This window comes from Periplaneta americana, chromosome 12, assembly GCF_040183065.1.
Source record: "Periplaneta americana isolate PAMFEO1 chromosome 12, P.americana_PAMFEO1_priV1, whole genome shotgun sequence".
NCBI classification, from domain to species: domain Eukaryota; kingdom Metazoa; phylum Arthropoda; class Insecta; order Blattodea; family Blattidae; genus Periplaneta; species Periplaneta americana.
Window position 1 is genome coordinate 113,696,356 of NC_091128.1, and position 18,690 is coordinate 113,715,045.

At 36.5% G+C, this 18,690-nt stretch overlaps 1 protein-coding gene across 2 annotated transcripts in view; it reads left to right on the plus strand.

The window, feature by feature from the left end:
* The window catches only part of LOC138710835 (zinc metalloproteinase nas-15-like), a 152,630-nt gene that overhangs the window by 80,793 nt on the left and 53,147 nt on the right, over positions 1 to 18,690 (plus strand). For both annotated transcript variants that reach the window (XM_069841980.1, XM_069841981.1), the window contains exons 7-8: positions 3,242 to 3,310; positions 6,032 to 6,141. In XM_069841980.1, coding sequence (XP_069698081.1) covers positions 3,242 to 3,310; positions 6,032 to 6,141 — 179 coding nt within the window. The remainder of the gene's footprint in view (positions 1 to 3,241; positions 3,311 to 6,031; positions 6,142 to 18,690) is intronic.

Sequence of the window (18,690 nt, forward strand, 5' to 3'; positions counted from 1 at the left end):
GCAAATTTCCATTGTTTATTTGCGTACTTGTTTATTTTTTCCTTACTCTGTTATCTTTCATCATTTATATTGTTTTTTATGCTTTGTCTAATGGCAGCCTCTAATTTGAGGAAGCACAATAAAATAAAAATAATAAAACTATTGAATTGCAGTGAGTCACGTTCTTTTGTTCTCAGCTAAGGTATTGTTATATTTAGGGAATATGCGTGCGTTTAAAATACTAGCATTACTTAGTATTTAATAGGGAACGGATTTTTAGGTACCAGAATGATATTACACAAATAATTAGCATAAGTCGAGCGTTTATGTTGTAGTTTATTGTTTGTTCATAACTACTACCAACATTAACTGAAAACACGGTTCTGAGGAATTAATAACCTAAATATTAACTGAATTAAAATTTCAATTGAAACTAAAATTTGGTATGGTTCTGTTTTCACATATAATAGGCTAGTAGAGCTTACTACGTGGAAAGCACCTGTAGCATAAAACTTAAAATAAGAAGACAAAATCACGTTTTTTTCATATTCTTGTAGGCCCACAACATTTTCGAGCATTAAATGAAATGTCTAAAACTACTGTAAAGACTAAGAATTAAGATATATCGTCCTATCGGCATAAGGTATAATTAATATAATATATTATATCTTACTTCCCTGAAAGCAAGAAGAAGATGTAAAAAAATTGTCAACCTATCGCCTTTTGCATTTCGTTGCAGATTATTATTATTCAGCATTCTTGCTAAATTTTGCATTGATTTCTTCGAAAATCGAAATATTCGCCAGAAATTATCGTCGTTATATAGTACAAGGGATTATTCCTCTCTCTCTCTCTCTCTCTCTCTCTCTCTAATCCGGAAATTTAATACTCGTAGACACAAATTTTCCTTTGATAATCATCCAGCTGATTACTACCTCCATCTTGTATACATAAAGACGTGGTTCTAAACCTGCCCCAGCCGTGGTCTCTGCTTCAGACCATGGTTTCGAGTCGTGACTTAGAAAAATGAAAAAGACTTCGTTTTACAAATCCAAACGCGGTTTAAAGCCATGGTCGTGGTCTAGACCTCGTTTTAGAAATCGACTCTGTGTTATTCATAGACTAATTCTATCTACATGGAAGCAAAATGAGGTGCTCTGAAGAGCAGACAGCTGTTTTGCACATTATTCGTAAAATTGTACTCTCGATCTTGACCCTACTTCTTGGCTATGTACAATACAGTCAGTTCAGATGGCTCATAAAAAATATGTATACACGTTAGAGCAGCGATTTTTATACGTAATAAACTTGTGAAAACGTCTGTAGCAACTGTGAGAAGAAGATTCTGGAAGGAGTTCTCAGATTCTTCAGCATAAAATTCAAGGAGTGTTCGGGATATAGTCAAGAAATTGAGAGAGATTGGTTTCTTAATTGATAAGAAACCTCAGCCGCGCTACAAACTTCTCACTGAAGAAAAATTATACGATATTAGTGCTAGGCTCGATAATTTGAAGCGAAAAGCTCTCAGGTGTTTGATGCAGGAGGTTGGTGTGTCTAATTCATCAGCTAGAGTCGCAAATAAGTTACTTAAATTTAAGCCACATAAGTTAACGCAAGTGCATGAACTGCAACTGGGCGAGCCTGACAACAGAGTGAAATTTTGTAAATGGGTGTTACAGAGTGGTTTTAACTATATGAATAACACGTGCAAAACAGTTGTTTGCCCGTCAGACTGCCCCATACTGCTTCCATGTGGTGAGAATTAGTATATAAATAACAAGCTCCGTTCTCCCGCTCGCCCACCTGCCCGCCTATTACTGCTTCCGTCTGGCGGGTATCATAGCGTTGTTGTCCGCTAGACGGAAGTATGAATTCCCCGCGGATAGGGAAAAACATCTCTGTCTAATACTTTGACTCCTGCTCAGCATGAGGTCTGGTTCTCACCTAAATACATGAACAACGAACAAAAGTCTTGTTTTTACTTTCTCGTTAGGGGGTTGTAAAAGAAGATATTCTGATACTGCAGAAAGATCGATTTCGAAACTGTTACGAAAATACTCGTCTTCAACGTTTCTGATACCAAAAATAAATATTGTGTTCGTAACTACTACAAAAAAATTATACTTTACTGTACGAGTGACTAGGCGAGGCAGGAATTTCGAAACGATTACTGTAAAAGCAATTTCGTAGTTGCGACGTACAATATTTTGTATCACATTTACTTATTTCTTATTAAAATAAATAATATTATGAATTTAGAAGAGAAATTAACTGAAACTATGATTGGATGGAGAACATTGATTTTGTTAATTATTAAGAAGGTAATGAGACACAATAAGTCGACTGCAGGCTCCGAAATAGAGGGGGAAATGTATTTTGAATTATAGCTGAAGAAACAGTTTATAAATGGTAGCCATAGCCACCACACTCTCCGGATCTCATTCTTAAAATGATGTGAGTAAAGAACTGAGTTGTTAAATTCGTAATGAAAAATATTGTAATTCTTTGTGAAACCATTATGTTTCTTTTGGAAGGAACGATTAGGGACTTGTGTTGAATGCCCTCTTATTCAAGAGCAATTTTTTATCTTGACCCGTAAATTTATGCCACTGAATCCCAGACTTATTTCTTTTCTAAATCAGAACTTTGCCTTTATGGACGTACAATAGTGCCAAAAAAAACCGGACCGACCCTTGTAGCTGATTTCAGAGCCTTGTTCACTCCAGAGCACGATAGACTGGTAACTAAGACTTTTGTGGTTCGAATCCTGCCTGGGAAGGAAACATTTTTTTGTTCCTTATTCAAATTTATTCCCAATACTTTTCGATTGCTGGTAAAATTCATGTTCTGGAAATAACAAGTTAATTAAGTAGTAAAATATCGCTGCAATCGAAAATTATTGGGAATAAATTTGAATAAGGACAAAAGAAAGTTTCCTTCCCAGGCAGGATTCGAACCACGAAAGTCTTAGTTACCAGTCTATCGTGCTCTGAGTGAACAAGGCTCTGAAATCAGCTACAAGGGTCGGTCCGGTTTTTTTTTTTTTGGCACTACTGTACATCGTACAACCAGAAAGTAATAGTAGGAAGCATTAATTCAAAACGTCCCTGTTAGCCAAAATTCAATATGAGGAAGAAATGTATGACTATCCACTAAGAGATGCAGGATCTAATAGTAGGACAACTAACTTATTCAAAACATGATATAAGATGTGTGTTTCTTACATTATGAGATACCAATTAATTATTATTCTGTTTCACAGGCACTGAACACAATTTCCAGAAGTTTAGTTGGCGCATAATGCAGTCTCTTGGAGTAGGATATGACACTGGTGAGTGTTTTATGAAACAATTCTCATTCATTTTTTCAACACAATCGTATGTGCAGTGCAAGTCACAGGGGCTAAATACTGTACGTAGTATCATCAATTATTCATTTGTGAAATGCGAAAGATAGGAAATTTTCTTCATACTATTGTAAGTACATTTATTTAAGCACTGACAGATATTCATCAATAATTTATTTAGGAGATTATATTGCACACATGCAGAGAAAAGGACAGCCAGATAGATGTAAGGGAATAATAAGGGGAGCTGAAGCTATAATTTCATCAAAATCTTCAACAATTTATGTAATGAGAATAAAAATCAATAGGTAAAAAAATGTGTCTAGTAATTCATAGGATTCCAGTAATTAGTACGTGAAATGGTTATACCACACTCTAATATATATATATATATATATATATATATATATATATATATATATATATATATATACACACACACACACACACAGTCACGAAGCTCAATACCAAAGGAATATGCATCCATATATAGTTGCTAACCACTAGGATCGCTACTATCGCCTCATTACAGACAATGCGAAATTTTACCGGCACAGTCTATTGTTCCTAATACCCTCAACAACTCAAGCTTCGTGACTGTATATGAGTAGCTTAATATCAAAGACGGACATCTGTCTTCTCCATAGTTTTGATCTAGAGGCAATTTTTTAATTCACAGTGTTCTTTGTAATATTTAAGGCAATTTATTTTATAAATATAATGTTAGAGTTTGCATATGGTTTCACTATAAATGGCAAAAGCATGAAAATTTGTATAAAAAACCACAGCTATCTAAATTTCGATTGAAGTCAGATGTCCGTCTTTGATATTAAGCTACTCATATATTAGACCGTGGTTATACTCTCAGTTTTTTGTTACTGTGATACAGTACTTATATTTTTAAGCTCGACCATGCCGAAATGTAGTAATTATACACCTGGTAGCAGTCCTTTAATGCATGTCATTAAAGTACATCTATTCATTAAAGTTCAGGTTTTCGATTATTCTCGGATATGCAATCGAAAGACGAGGGAAACGTCACGGAGGCTGGAAATCCAATACTGTCGCCAAAGGTTATGTTCTGTTACTATAATAATTAGCGTTAATTGTAAATAATATTCAAATAAATTCAATTTGTCATCTTGTTTTTCAATTCTAAATCAATTTCCAGGTTATGCATTCTGTACATTACATCAAGGTCAATGACATTATTGTTCCTCGGAAAAAATCAATACTTTCGCGTCTGCGCACAACTCACAATTCACGACCTATGAGCAAGGTCACTTCCGATCTTCTGTCAGATACAAATAAAATGACTACTTCTGAATAATTTCAAGTTAGAAATATGGTCGAGCATAAAAAGTCGTTTGAAACTTGCCTATAATGGTAATTAAGACGCTCGAATGAAAATTATGAAACTCGCTTGCGCACGTTTCATAAACAAACATACTTGCGTCTTAATTACTACCATTATAGGCTCGCTCGTACTATTAAGAAATTGATTTTAATTTTTAAGGACTGTGTATAAATTAAATTATGTTTTATTTAACGACGCTCGCAACTGCCGAGGTTATGTCAGCGTCGCCGATGTGCCGGAATTTTGTCCCGCTGGAGTTCTTACAGCAAAGATTTGTAGATTCTATGAATTTCGTAACCTGCTATGTTATTTATTTCAGTTCACTCATTTAATAATGAAAAAATTACTTCCTTCTTATCATAATGCTCTTCTGTGATCCCCGCATAATGTTCCCTGATAGTTTTCCATATTAGACAACAGATGCCACTAATAAACTATCTTAACTTTCACCTGCAAACTTAATTGTTTCGAAGTTACGAATACTGCAAAATTATTTAAATATAATGTCAAAGAAGATATAGTTGCTCCTTTTGAAGGAAATAGAAGCAAGAAAAGATATTCTGTAGCACTTATTTATAAAAATTTATCTTAATATTATGAAATAAATGTAATCAAATCACATTAGTACATATATGTAGGGAATACTTGACAATTCACTAGTAAGTTACAAATACTAATACTTTTGTGGAACACAATCATGAAACTTCATTGGTAATTTGTAAGTATGGAGTGGTAAAGTATTCCATAGATTAGTAGGTATATACAGTCATGAAGCTAATACGTAGGGAATAGGCATCCATAGATAGTCGCTAACCACTAGGATCGCTACTATCGCCTCATCACAGACAATGCGAAATAGTACCGGCACAGTCTATTGTTCCTAGTACCCTCAACAACTCAAGCTTCGTGACTGTATATACTAGACTGTGGTACAAATTGTAGAAGAGTCTTTTGTGGAATAGAAAAACTAGTATTTTTACTGCTTACTAGAGAATTTACTTATAATTTACATCATACCTTTATGGAATAGGCCCCTGCTGATTGTAAAACAACATTAGGTTTGGATGGAGATAGCTGATATTGTCAATTATGAGAATAATTTATGCTTAATATACATCATAATCTTCCCCGACACTTTTCTAACCGCCCTCAATAATGGTGCCACCTATTGAGAACTAGCAAAACTATTTCAAAGTTTGTCAAATTGTTATCTCTTTAGTTCTGACTTATCCCGTAATGTTTCTCTCTTTTTTAATTTGAATGTGTCTATGTGGCCTTGTGTGTAATTTGCAATTTTGTAATATTATGTATCTGAAGGAACTTCCACATTTTTTTAATTTCCTACATAGGATCCTTGATGCATTATGGCAGATATGCTTTCTCCAAAGACTACCGTTCTCCCACCATCGTGCCCAGGAACCCCGCAGCTAATATTGGTCAAAGAAGAGGATTCAGTGAGGTAATTGTCTTAAAATTTGTAATACAACCATGGAATTATTTTAAACTGTAATTGAGAAAAGACTATTTTATACCAAACAGAACCACTTATCTAAGCAATTTATTGCACTAAAACGCATCATTATCTTATGTTCTATCGTGACTTCACTCCCTTATCAGATTTTAATATTTTTCATACAAATTCTTTACCTCTAATATTAGTTCTGCAGTGCTTGGGAAAAGTGACATAAGTCAGTTTTCACAAACCTTTTTTGATAATTTATTGACAACTTATACACTGGTTTATGTCTATTTGATTTTTTTTTCTGTATGAGTTATTGTAATGGGAGGAATTACCTATGTATTTTTTCCAAGCGAACAGATGTTCCATAAGTTAATAAATTATCAAAAAAGATTTGTGGAAACTGACTTATGTCACTTTTCCCGAGCACTACAAAGTTTTAGGTTGGATAATTGAGCTCAAGTAATTGAAGAGTGTGATTCCAAAACTCACTCAGTCCATTTGGCCGTTTTTATGATTTATACATGTATGATTAAGTTTGAGCCCTCTATCATTATATTTTAAGCATATTTTCTTTCAAAACAACGCCAATCCATGTCTAAAAGTTTATGTTATTGTGCATGTCACTTGAAAACTCGCTCAGTCCGTAGACCGGTGATATAAAAACTAGTCTAGTCCTTTCATACAAATGGACTTAACGCGTTTTGAGATCAAACTTTTCAATTGTATTGTCACAAAATGTAGAGTTCCTAATAATTCTCCTAACCCAAAAATTGGAATAATTCCAAACTTTGAGATGTTGCACTTTCTCATGTCTATAATGCAGAGAGTTAAGCAAGAGAAGTAGTCCAAACCAGATCTCTCCATATTTAACGAAATGATTGATCTGAACGGAATATTTTTTATTTAAATAATCTTCTTCTTCTTCTTCTTCCTATCAAGGATGAGTAGATCCCATTCCGAGACTAATGGAACTGCAAAGTCCATCTTGTTTGTGGCCGACCAATATCTCGTCTGCCTTGGGGTTGATAAAAACATGCTTGCCGTGGGAAAAGATCAGGGGGCATCCGTTGCACATGCATATACCATTGTTGTTGATATGTTTGAATTTCTTCGACCATATTTGTTGATTTAAGTTCTTTCCGTATGTCTTCGTTTCTCATTCTATCCCTTAACGTGATTCCCAGGATGTGTCTTAGGAACCTCATTTCTGATGCTTCTATTCTTTTCCGATCTTGTTGTCTTAGCACCCATATTTCACTTCCATAGCGAAGGGCCGGTTATAATGTTATGCATCCTGTTTTTTTAGATCTTGCCTCATATTCTTTCCGAAATACCTGTTTATACATCCATTTAATTTACTATATTTCTGGACATTTTCTTCTAGATCAGCATTAAATGTAACTGCTGAAATAGTACAGCCAAGATACTTAAATGCATGAACCTGTTCTATTATTTCTAAGTCTATCATTATTTTAACTCTTCGTTGATTCTTTCCATGCATGGCCATTGATTTTTTTTCTTTCTAGTAGAAATTTTCATATTACCGGTATACATCTGTAATATTCTATTTAATGTAGTAACATTTGTCTGTAGGCTGTCTTCAGAATTTTCCATTAATATCTGGTCATCTGCAAACAAGACTGTAGTTTAGATAATATTTACATGAATTTTAAAACTGTGAATATTAATTATGTACTGTGTTGTTAATATATACTTAGTACAGGCATACCGTATTAATATTAGGTGGTATGTAGAATTATTGGCAGTGACTAGAGTTGCCAAGTAGCTGGTATTTCACAGGACTGGCCGGAAATTTTGGTGGATCACAAAATAAGGCAGGTGGTTTGTACGAGGGCTTATCAAGAAACACTGAGACTGATTTTTTCCACAAATGTTTTTTACTCTACTTCAATGTTTGGTTTACATGATATTTTCCTTTTACTTGAATGCACTTGTTACAGCGTTTCCTCCAGTTCTCGAACACATGATGCAGGCCATTTTTCGCCGGGTCCTTTAGAATCGCATCGCATTTCTTGAGCACCGCTCCAGAGTTCTAAAATCGAATGCCCCGGAGCTTTGCCTTTAGTGACAGGAATAAAGGTCACAGGGAGCGAGATCAGGATTATAAGGTGGATGTGGTACACAGGTTATGTTGAATTTAGCAAGAAATTGCATGACTTGATTCGTAATGTGAGGTCGTGCGTTGTCATGATCCAGTCTTCATCCATTTCGATAAAGTTGTGGTCATTTCTTTACAATGTGGTTCCTCATTGTCACCAATAATGACGTGTGGTATCATGGTATGATCCTGTAACAGTTGTGGGAGGAGAAACTGCATGCTGGTTCATCATTTTCCCTGCAGATGGAAGAACTTTCGCCTTTTTGGTATTGGCGAACCTGGCGTTTTCCACACTGTGCTGGCTTGTTTTCCTTCAGGATCATAATGATGCAGCCATGACTCATCACTGGTCATAATCGATACCAGAAATGTGAGGCTATTCTCAAGGACCTGACTAAGAATGGTCATGAATAGATGGCAAAGATAAGTCAGTGTCCCCAATAGTACATAAATATACCAGCAATATATAATTCAAAATTTTCATCCCCCTCTGCTGATTGCAGGAACCACAATGTTTAACGGGAAACTATTGATATTGTAGCCTAATAATTGATATTTAATCTTTTTTTCTTTACTTCCATCATCAATTTATTGCATGTTCTTACAAAATAGAAAAATACAGCTTCTGCGAGATTACATCGTAAATGAGAAGATACATACAAATAAGAAATACACACACACGTACACTGATATTCAAAGATAGGCCTATCTGACCCGACTAATCGATAGCGATCGATAATTTGTTGGTGTAAATGTTGATTCTTTACTTATTTTCTTCTATGAATAGATGGCGAAGATAATAGTCACTGTTGCCAATTGTAGATAAATATTCCCGCATTATGGAATTCAATTTTTCATCCCTCTTAACTAATTGTAAAACAACACTGGGTTTAGCTGGAAACCGCTGATATTGTCAATTGTGATAATATTAATGCTTAATCTACATAATCATTTCCTCTGACACTTTTTAACTCTCCCAATAATAGTACCACCTATTGAGAACTAGTGGAACTGTTTCGAAGTTTGTCCATTTTTTTATATCTTCGGTTCTGACTTATCCCGTGGTTGAAAACTTCACTTACACGATCATGAAATCGTAGGTCGGATACCTTTGAACGCCAGTTTACACACGCATACACACTAAGCGCCCAAAACACTTTCCAATCTTTCAAGTCCTGCAAAATGATTGAATTGGGCATGTGAATCAATTTTCAGAGAATTCTGCGTTCATTAATTCAGTGAGCATGTTATCTAGGATGTCAAGACACTTTTTAGGTAGAGTACTTTGTTATTGCAACAATTTCAGCAACCACAATGCTATCGTGGTCTCGTATAGCATGTGGTAATATTTGTTTCACCGTGTTGAGAGAATTTCTTTTGACACAGAGAAAGCAGTCTGAATCAGTCTTTGTTTACACGGCATGAAACACTCCCAGAGCTCTATCCCTGCGAAATAAGAGCGAGCGTGAAGTTTTTGGTTAACTCAAAAAAATTGCTGAATTTCTTTAAGGTTTAAACAGTTTTGGAAAGCAGGGATTATCTGTTAATTTTGCGAAGGACTTCTTCAGGAGAGAGGAGAAAGACACTTCAAACACGAAACTCCCAGAAATGTGATGACAAAAATTTATGAACGCATTCTTCTGCAGTGGTAATTGGAACAAATCTTCGTTGTTCGTCTTTAACTGAAACCAAAGAGTTTGTAATATATATTACAAACTCTTTGACTGAACCATGTCCAAGACCAAGACATCATAACTTTTCCCAACACACTTTTACCCGAGTCCCTACTACGCCATAGCGGAAAAGTGAGAAATATGTTCCCAGATTGAAGCAGCGGAAAGCCGCCATTTGTTGGGAGAAAACGCGCGGGATTTCGAAACCGCTATTTGAATACGCGTTGTATTGCGTACCCGAAAGCTAAATGTTTTTTTTTATTTACAGGAACAATACTTACTTTCCGATATACCTTTAATAACATGTTTCTGCTGTGAGCAGAGTTGCTAGGTTTTTTGCGAGGGAAATCGGGATATCAGAAGCTGACTTAAGACATTAGACTTATCATCACTTTATCATAAGATTTATAATTGTTTTCTGCAAAGTAATGTTTGCGTGCTTTTAATGTAACATTCGCCTCCTTGAGAAACACTAAAATACGAAGGACACACAGTACAGTGAATACTATAGGCTAATCGTTTTTTCTTTTATTGACCACGAATATTTTTTAACCATTCGCTACTAAATTACAGTAACTTGGCAACTTTTCTTTTTCGGGTCCGGTACTGCAACAGTACATCTGACAATGAATCCATGTTTAAACATAGTTCACTAAACTATAAAACGCAGCAATTGTATGTGTCTGTTATTAGTGTAAAAATACGATATCAAAACGCTATCTTTTTTGTCATTCAACGCACCTGAACTACACAATGTTTATTAATTGAGAGAGCAGCAACTAGATACCGAAACGGATTAATCAACAATGCTGTAGAACTAGGGGAACTATTATCTTGCGAGTAGAGTAAATTGCCTTACGGCAATCAGCTGGGTTACCTCACAGACTTACTAAATTTCCTCGGGTTACCTCTATGTTCACAGAGTTACCATTTGAGTCAATATATAAATAAAAATATCGGTTAATAGGAAATTCAGACTAATTTGTTTAAATTACGTTCTAAGCTGTTAACTCTCAAATCGGAATTTTTACCAATCTCGACTCGCTTTATCGGGATTTAACCACGAAATTGGGAGAATCCCGCCTAAATTGGGATACCCGGCAACTCTGGCTGTCAGGCTTTCATCATTTTCATAGGAACTCTGAATGCGAATATTCATATCCACGGTTAATGAAAGGATTTTTACTTTTTAATTTAATCTGTAGGTTAAACTGCTATATGAAATCAAAAAGCATAATAAGCATAATAATAATAATAATAATAATAATAATAATAATAATAATAATAATAATAATAATAATAATCAGTCATATTAAAATATTAACGTTTTATAATTTATACAGTTTCTGTATCTTTAAATTCGGCGAATAATTATCTGTTTGAAGAAAATGAAGGATATGGAGTGGATGAAGGACAATAACAATCTATATGGTAATAACGTAGTTTGAAAGTAGTTCGAAATGAGTTGAATAAATTGAATGATTTGTTGTAAGGTAGAAATTCTCTCTGCGGATTACACCTATCCACATGCTGTTAAGGGAATCTTTATTCAAAGGAGACCTAAGCATAATACAGTCGTTTAAGTACAATAGTTTGTCTTCTGTAACGTAATACGGAGCAAAAATCGTCGTAGAAATGAAAGATTACTAATCAGTGAAATGTAACATTCCTTCCTTCTTTATCTTTACATCCGTGTATATTGCTGCAATTAAAAACAGCACACGAACGAACCATAGCTATTCAGCTCAACCAAACAAATGGCCGCTCGTCGGCTGTTCAATTTGGGAGCATAACACTAGCGCCAGTGAGCGGTCTAGTGGTTATTTAGTAAGTCTATGCTTTTACCGGTCTCAATAATTGCGTCACCTATTGAGAAGTAGCGGAACTATTTCAAAATTCGTCAATTTATTTTATCTTTGGCGATTAGTCTACTTATTCCGTTGTTACAAAGTTCTCTTAAGCCTGGTTCAGACCGAGCCCCTACCACGCCGTAGCGGAGAAGCGAGAAATATGTTCCCAAATTGAAGCAGCGGAAAGCTGCCATTTGTTTGGAAGAAAACGCGCGGGATTTCGAAACCACTATTTGAATATGTGTTGTATTGCGTATCCGAAAGCTAAATGTTTTTGTTCACAGCAAGAATACTTTCTTTCCCATATACCTTTCATAACGTGTTTCTGGTGTCAGCAGAATTGCTAGGTTTTCTGCGAGGGAAATCGGGATATCAGAAGCTAACTTAAGACATTAAACTTATCATCACTTTATCATAAGATTTATAAGTAGGCCTAGTTGTTTTCTGAAAAGTAGTGTTCGCATGCTTTTAATGTAGGCCTAATATTCGTTTCCTTGATAACACTACAATACAAAGGACACACAGTAGAGTGAATATTATACGCTAATCGTTTTTTTTTTTAATTTAACCACGAATATGTTTTAACCATTCGCTACTAAATTAATTTTGCAACTTATCTTTTTCGAAACCGGTACTGCAACAGTACATCTGATGATGAATCCACGTTTAAACGTAGTTCACTAAACTATAAAACGCAGCAATTGTATGTGTTTGTTATTGGTATAAAATTCGATATCAAAACGCTATCTTTTTTGCCACTAAACGCACCTAAAATACACAATGTTTATTAATTACGAGAGCAGCAACTAGGTACCGAAACGAATTAATCAAAAATGCGATAAAACTAGGGGAACTATTACCTTGTGACTAGAGTTGCCTTACGGCAATCAGTTGGGTTACCGCATAGACTTGCTAAATTTCCGCGGGTCACCTCAATGTTTACAATGTTACAATTTGAGTCAAAATATAAATAAAAATATCGGATAATAGGAAATACAGACTAATTTGTTTAAGTTACTTTCTAGGCTAATATATCTCAAATCAGGATTTTTATCAATCCCGACTAGCTTTATCGGGATTCAACCAGGAAATTGGGAAATCTCGCCTAAATTGAGATACTGTCAATTCTGGCTGTCAGGCTTGCATCATTTTCATAGGAACTCTGAAAGTGAATATTCATAACCAGGAACAATACGTGCTAAACAAAGCAAATGCTAGGTAACTTTCGGTGGTGCACCCCGGACTCGTTTCACCTGCATTATCACCTTCATTTCATTCAGACGCTAAATAACCTGAGATGTTGATACAGCGTCGTAAAGTAACCAAATAGATAAAACGTGCTAAACAGGATTCATAACATATCATATCGCTGACACTGGTTTATGAATATGAAAAACGTTAGTACGCGCTAAGAATGTCTATGAATACGGTCCATAATGCATACTAATTAATTTAATCTGTAGGTTAAACTGCTGCATAAAATCAAAAAAAAATTATTATTATTATTATTATTATTATTATTATTATTATTATTATTATTATTATTATTAGTAGTAGTAGTAGTAGTAGTAGTAGTAGTAGTAGTAGCGGCAACAGTAGTAGGTAGCCTAGTCGTAGTAGCAGTAGCAGGTAGGCTCGTCGTAGTAGCAGTAAGTAGCCTGCTCGTAGTAGCAGTAGGTAGCCTCGTCGTAGTAGCAGTAGGTAGCCTGCTCGTAGTAGCAGTAAGTAGCCTGCTCGTAGTAGCAGTAAGTAGCCTCGTCGTAGTAGCAGTAGGTAGCCTGCTCGTAGTAGCAGTAAGTAGCCTGCTCGTAGTAGCAGTAAGTAGCCTGCTCGTAGTACCCGTAAGTAGCCTGCTCGTAGTAGCAGTAAGTAGACTGCTCGTAGTAGCAGTAGGTAGCCTGCTCGTAGTAGCAGTAAGTAGACTGCTCGTAGTAGCAGTAAGTAGCCTACTCGTAGTAGCAGTGTGTAGCCTGCTCGTAGTAGCAGTATGTAGCCTGCTCGTAGTAGCAGTAAGTAGACTGCTCGTAGTAGCAGTAAGTAGCCTGCTCGTAGTAGCAGTACGTAGACTGCTCGTAGTAGCAGTAAGTAGAATGGTCGTAGTAGCAGTAGGTAGCCTGCTCATAATAGCAGTAGGTAGCCTGCTCGTAGTAGCAGTAAGTAGCCTGCTCGTAGTAGCAGGAAGAAGACTGCTCGTAGTAGCAGTAAGTAGCCTGCTCGTAGTAGCAGTAAGTAGCCTACTCGTAGTAGCAGTAAGTAGACTGCTCGTAGTAGCAGTAAGTAGACTGCTCGTAGTAGCAGTAAGTAGCCTGCTCGTAGTAGCAGTAAGTAGCATGCTCGTAGTAGCAGTAAGTAGCATGCTCGTAGTAGCAGTAGGTAGCCTGCTCGTAGTGGCAGTAAGTAGACTGCTCGTAGTAGCAGTAAGTAGCCTGCTCGTAGTAGCAGTAGGTAGCCTGCTCGTAGTAGCAGTAAGTAGCCTGCTCGTAGTAGCAGTAAGTAGCCTGCTCGTAGTAGCAGTAGGTAGCCTCCTCGTAGTAGCAGTAAGTAGCCTGCCCGTAGTACCAGTAAGTAGCCTGCTCGTAGTAGCAGTAAGTGGACTCCTCGTAGTAGCAGTAAGTAGACTGCTCGTAGTAGCAGTAAGTAGCCTGCTCGTAGTAGCAGTAAGTAGCCTGCTCGTAGTAGCAGTAAGTAGACTCTCGTAGTAGCAGTAAGTAGCCCGCTCGTAGTAGCAGTAAGTAGACCGCTCGTAGTGGCAGTAAGTAGCCTGCTCGTAGTGGCAGTAGGTAGCCTGCTCGTAGTAGCAGTAAGTAGCCTGCTCGTAGTAGCAGTAAGTAGACTGCTCGCAGTAGCAGTAGGTAGCCTGCTCGTAGTAGCAGTAAGTAGCCTGCTCGTAGTAGCATTAAGTATCCTGCTCGCAGTAGCAGTAGGTAGCCTGCTCGTAGTAGCAGTAGGTAGCCTGCTCGTAGTAGCAGTAAGTATACTGCTCGTAGTAGCAGTAGGTAGCCTGCTCGTAGTAGCAGTAGGTAGCCTGCACGTAGTAGCAGTAGGTAGACTGCTCGTAGTAGCAGTAGGTAGCCTGCTCGTAGTAGCAGTAGGTAGCCTGCACGTAGTAGCAGTAGGTAGACTGCTCGTAGTAGCAGTAGGTAGACTGCTCGTAGTAGCAGTAGGTAGCCTGCTCGTAGTAGCAGTAGGTAGCCTGCTCGTAGTAGCAGTAGGTAGCCTGCTCGTAGTAGCAGTAGGTAGCCTGCTCGTAGTAGCAGTAGGTAGCCTGCTCGTAGTAGCAGTAGGTAGCCTGCTCGTAGTAGCAGTAGGTAGGCTGCTCGTAGTAGCAGTAGGTAGCCTGCTCGTAGTAGCAGGAGGTAGTCTGCTCGTAGTAGCCTAGGTAGCCTGCTCGTAGTAGCAGTAGGTAGCCTGCTCGTAGTAGCAGTAGGTAGCCTGCTCGTAGTAGCCGTAGGTAGCCTGCTCGTAGTAGCAGTAGGTAGCCTGCTCGTAGTAGCAGTAGAGGTAGCCTACTCGTAGTAGCAGTAGGTAGCTACTCGTAGTAGCAGTAGAGGTAGCCTACTCGTAGTAGCAGTAGGTAGCCTACTCGTAGTAGCAGTAGGTAGCCTCGTCGTAGTAGCAGTAGGTAGCCTCGTCGTAGTAGCAGTATGTAGCGTAGTTGTAGTAGCTGTAGGTAGCCTAGTCGTAGTAGCAGTATGTAGCCTAGTCGTAGTAGCAGTATTGGCAGTAGGTAGCCTAGTCGTAGTAGTAGGATTAGTAGTATAAGAAACTGTTTCATTAATCCGCAATTAAGACAAGAGTTACTTTCAATCAGTCATAATAAAAAATTAACTTTTTATAATATATAATTTATACAGTTTTTGTAGTTAAAATTCGGCGAATAATTGAAGAAAATGAAGGATATAGTGTGGATGAAGGACAATAACAATGTATATGGTAATAACGTAGTTTGAAAGGTAACAACTATCTTAGAAATGAGTTGAACACACTAAATGATTCATTATAGGGTAGAAATTCTCTCTGCGAATTGCACATGTCTATCCATTTTCGCTTAAGGGAATCTTTACTCAGAGGAGACCTGAAGCATAAACAGTCGTATAAGAACAATAGTTTGTCTTCTGTAATATAACACGCAGCGAAAATCGTCATAGAAATTAAAGATTAACTAATCAGTGAAATGTAACATTTCTTCCTTCTTTATCTTTACATCCGTGTGCATTGTTGCAATTAAAAGCAGCACATGAACGAACCATACTTATTCAGGTCAACCAAACAAATGGCCGCCCGTAGGCTGTTCAATTTGGGAGCATAACACTAGCGCCAGTGAGCGTTCTACCGGTTATTTAGTAAGTCTATGGTTCAGACGGTACATGATAAGAAAACTGTGGATCAGATATCTTTGAAATAGTTCCGCTACTTCTCACTAGGTGGTACTATTATTATGATAGCCCAGAGTCCGTGGATATACCAGAGTAGCGCAATCAGCGAGTTGGCCGCCATTGTTATTCCTTTTCAACACGCTAGGGATAGGAATATTTAAAGTAAAACTCAGATATTTTTAATTTCAAGGGCAAAAACTTCTAAAGGATATTCTTACATTTTAGAACATTATTGTCAGTCAACATACTAATGTATAAAAACTTTATTTAATAATTATTACAGCATAAATATACATTTAACTGTTCAATACACTCCTTCATAAACGTCACAGTTATAGGTATTACAGCAGCATGAACTTAATAAATTACAAGTAACAAATGAAAACAACAATGCTGCAAATAAAATAACAATAAATCTAAACATTTCCAACTGCATTTCTCGTGCAAACTCTCCGACTTCCGCATATAAGGGGACACTATACTGAAATTACTCGAAGTTCATTAGTTTTAAGAGTTCACAACAGTGAAATCAATAACTACCATACTTACGAAGCTAGATTCACCAAATTTTGATCACTGGTATATCTGCTTAATAGTGACAAGTGTACAAAATTGCATCCGCCTAAAGATACGTGGTTTGCATTTTATTAATTATTTCATTAAAATATTGAACGGCTTTATGTAAAAAGTCGCTTGCACTGCAATTGCCATTATGCTTAAGTGATTTTCATTTATATGGCTCCTTACATACATGGAATCAAAGCTTACTATAAGGTTTTGCTGTAAAATTAATAAGTAAATTACTAGAATTTTTTATTATAAAAAATATAAAAAATTAATAGTCATTAAAATTCCTAGTAATTTACCCATTCGCTGTACAGAAAATTCCAATAGTAATGTTCGTTCCAATGTATATAAAAAATCTTATAAGTGAATATCAATGAAATGTAATGTAAATTGTGACGCAAGGGACTTTTTGCATTAAGCAATACACTATATAATTAAGTTATTAATAAAATGCAAACCACTTATCATAGAGAGAGACGAAATTTTGTACATGTGTTATTATCAACCAGATATACTACTGATAAACATTTTGTGAGTTTAGCTTTAAAAATATGGAAGTTACTAATTTCAGTATAATGTCCCCAAGGATACACTGATGTGAGATTTTGTCATTTTTGGTAAAAAAAATCGTTTCTTTGTTTTTATCTTTAAAAATTCATTTATGATCTAAAGATGCCCTCTGCCAATTTTCATGACCATACGACCGGTCTATCAGCTGTTTAGGGTCACATTTTTAAAAGGCTCCGGGCTCTGACTGTTAATTTAAATTCTCCGTCCACGACCTCCACTCTTAATTCTGCGACCATTTTAGAAATTACGCTATATTTCATACATTATGTATTATATTAGATTTCCGATTGAGCCAGTGTAGCTTCTCGACTTATCGAAATATTTCTTCATAGAATCCAACAGGTGTTAGACTTACTTCAAAGGCTGCATTCCTTTAAAAGATATTCAGTTACAAGGGAGAGTACAACTCTTGTCTAAAGGAAAATTCCACTTGTTGCTATACTAAAAGCCAGGTTATTAACCAACGAGCACAGAATACATAGAGTAGACACTAGCATCTTAATACCATTGGACGGAGTGAAGCCGCTCTGATGAACCTGACGCCATCTTGTTGCTACCAAAAATTGCAAAATAGCTACTACGTTATAGAAGATCTTTTGATAATAGGAACTCCATACGTCCCTAATTTCCTGGTTGTCACAGTTTCTTTTTTGTTTCGTAATACAGAATCGCTAAGCACGTATTTTTTGTGGCAAAAATTGGAAACTGTCATTGATAAATTACATACAACTTATTTAAATTGATAGCTCTTCTAAATGCAGTATGGTATTAAATAGTTTGAGAGGTAAAAAAAAACACTTTGACCTTATTTTACCACTAGTCCAATAAAAATGCTAACCTACAATAATTACTTTCATAGGTTGATCCATTTGTTTTGAGTTAGTAATGCAACTTCGTTGCCAAACTTTCAGAACGGTTCCAAGGTTCACTCAGCCTCCTATAAAATTGAGTACCGGGTCCTTCCCGGGGGTAAAAGGCGGTCAGAGCGTGGTGCCGACCACACCACCTCATTCTAGTGCCGAGGTCGTGGAAAGCATGGGGCTCTACCTCCATGCCCCCCCCCCAAGTGCCTTCATGGCATGTTACGGGGATACCTTTACCTTTTTACTGGTTGCTTAACGCAGATTATCATTCTTTTCTTTTTGCCAGTATTTCATATACAGTAGATGTCCCATTCTGTATAAAGGAAATAGAGTCTCCTTAACCATATAAAAATTGATAGGATCTTCGTTAAAATTGTTTTGCTATAACATTTTTTTATTGTGAACTTCATTATGTACAAAATACAAAATGTTACCATAATTATTGCATTATTATTAATGTTTGCAAATGAAAATAACATACGAAATAGAAGCTTTCTCAAATATTGAAAAAATTTCTACTGCTGGTTG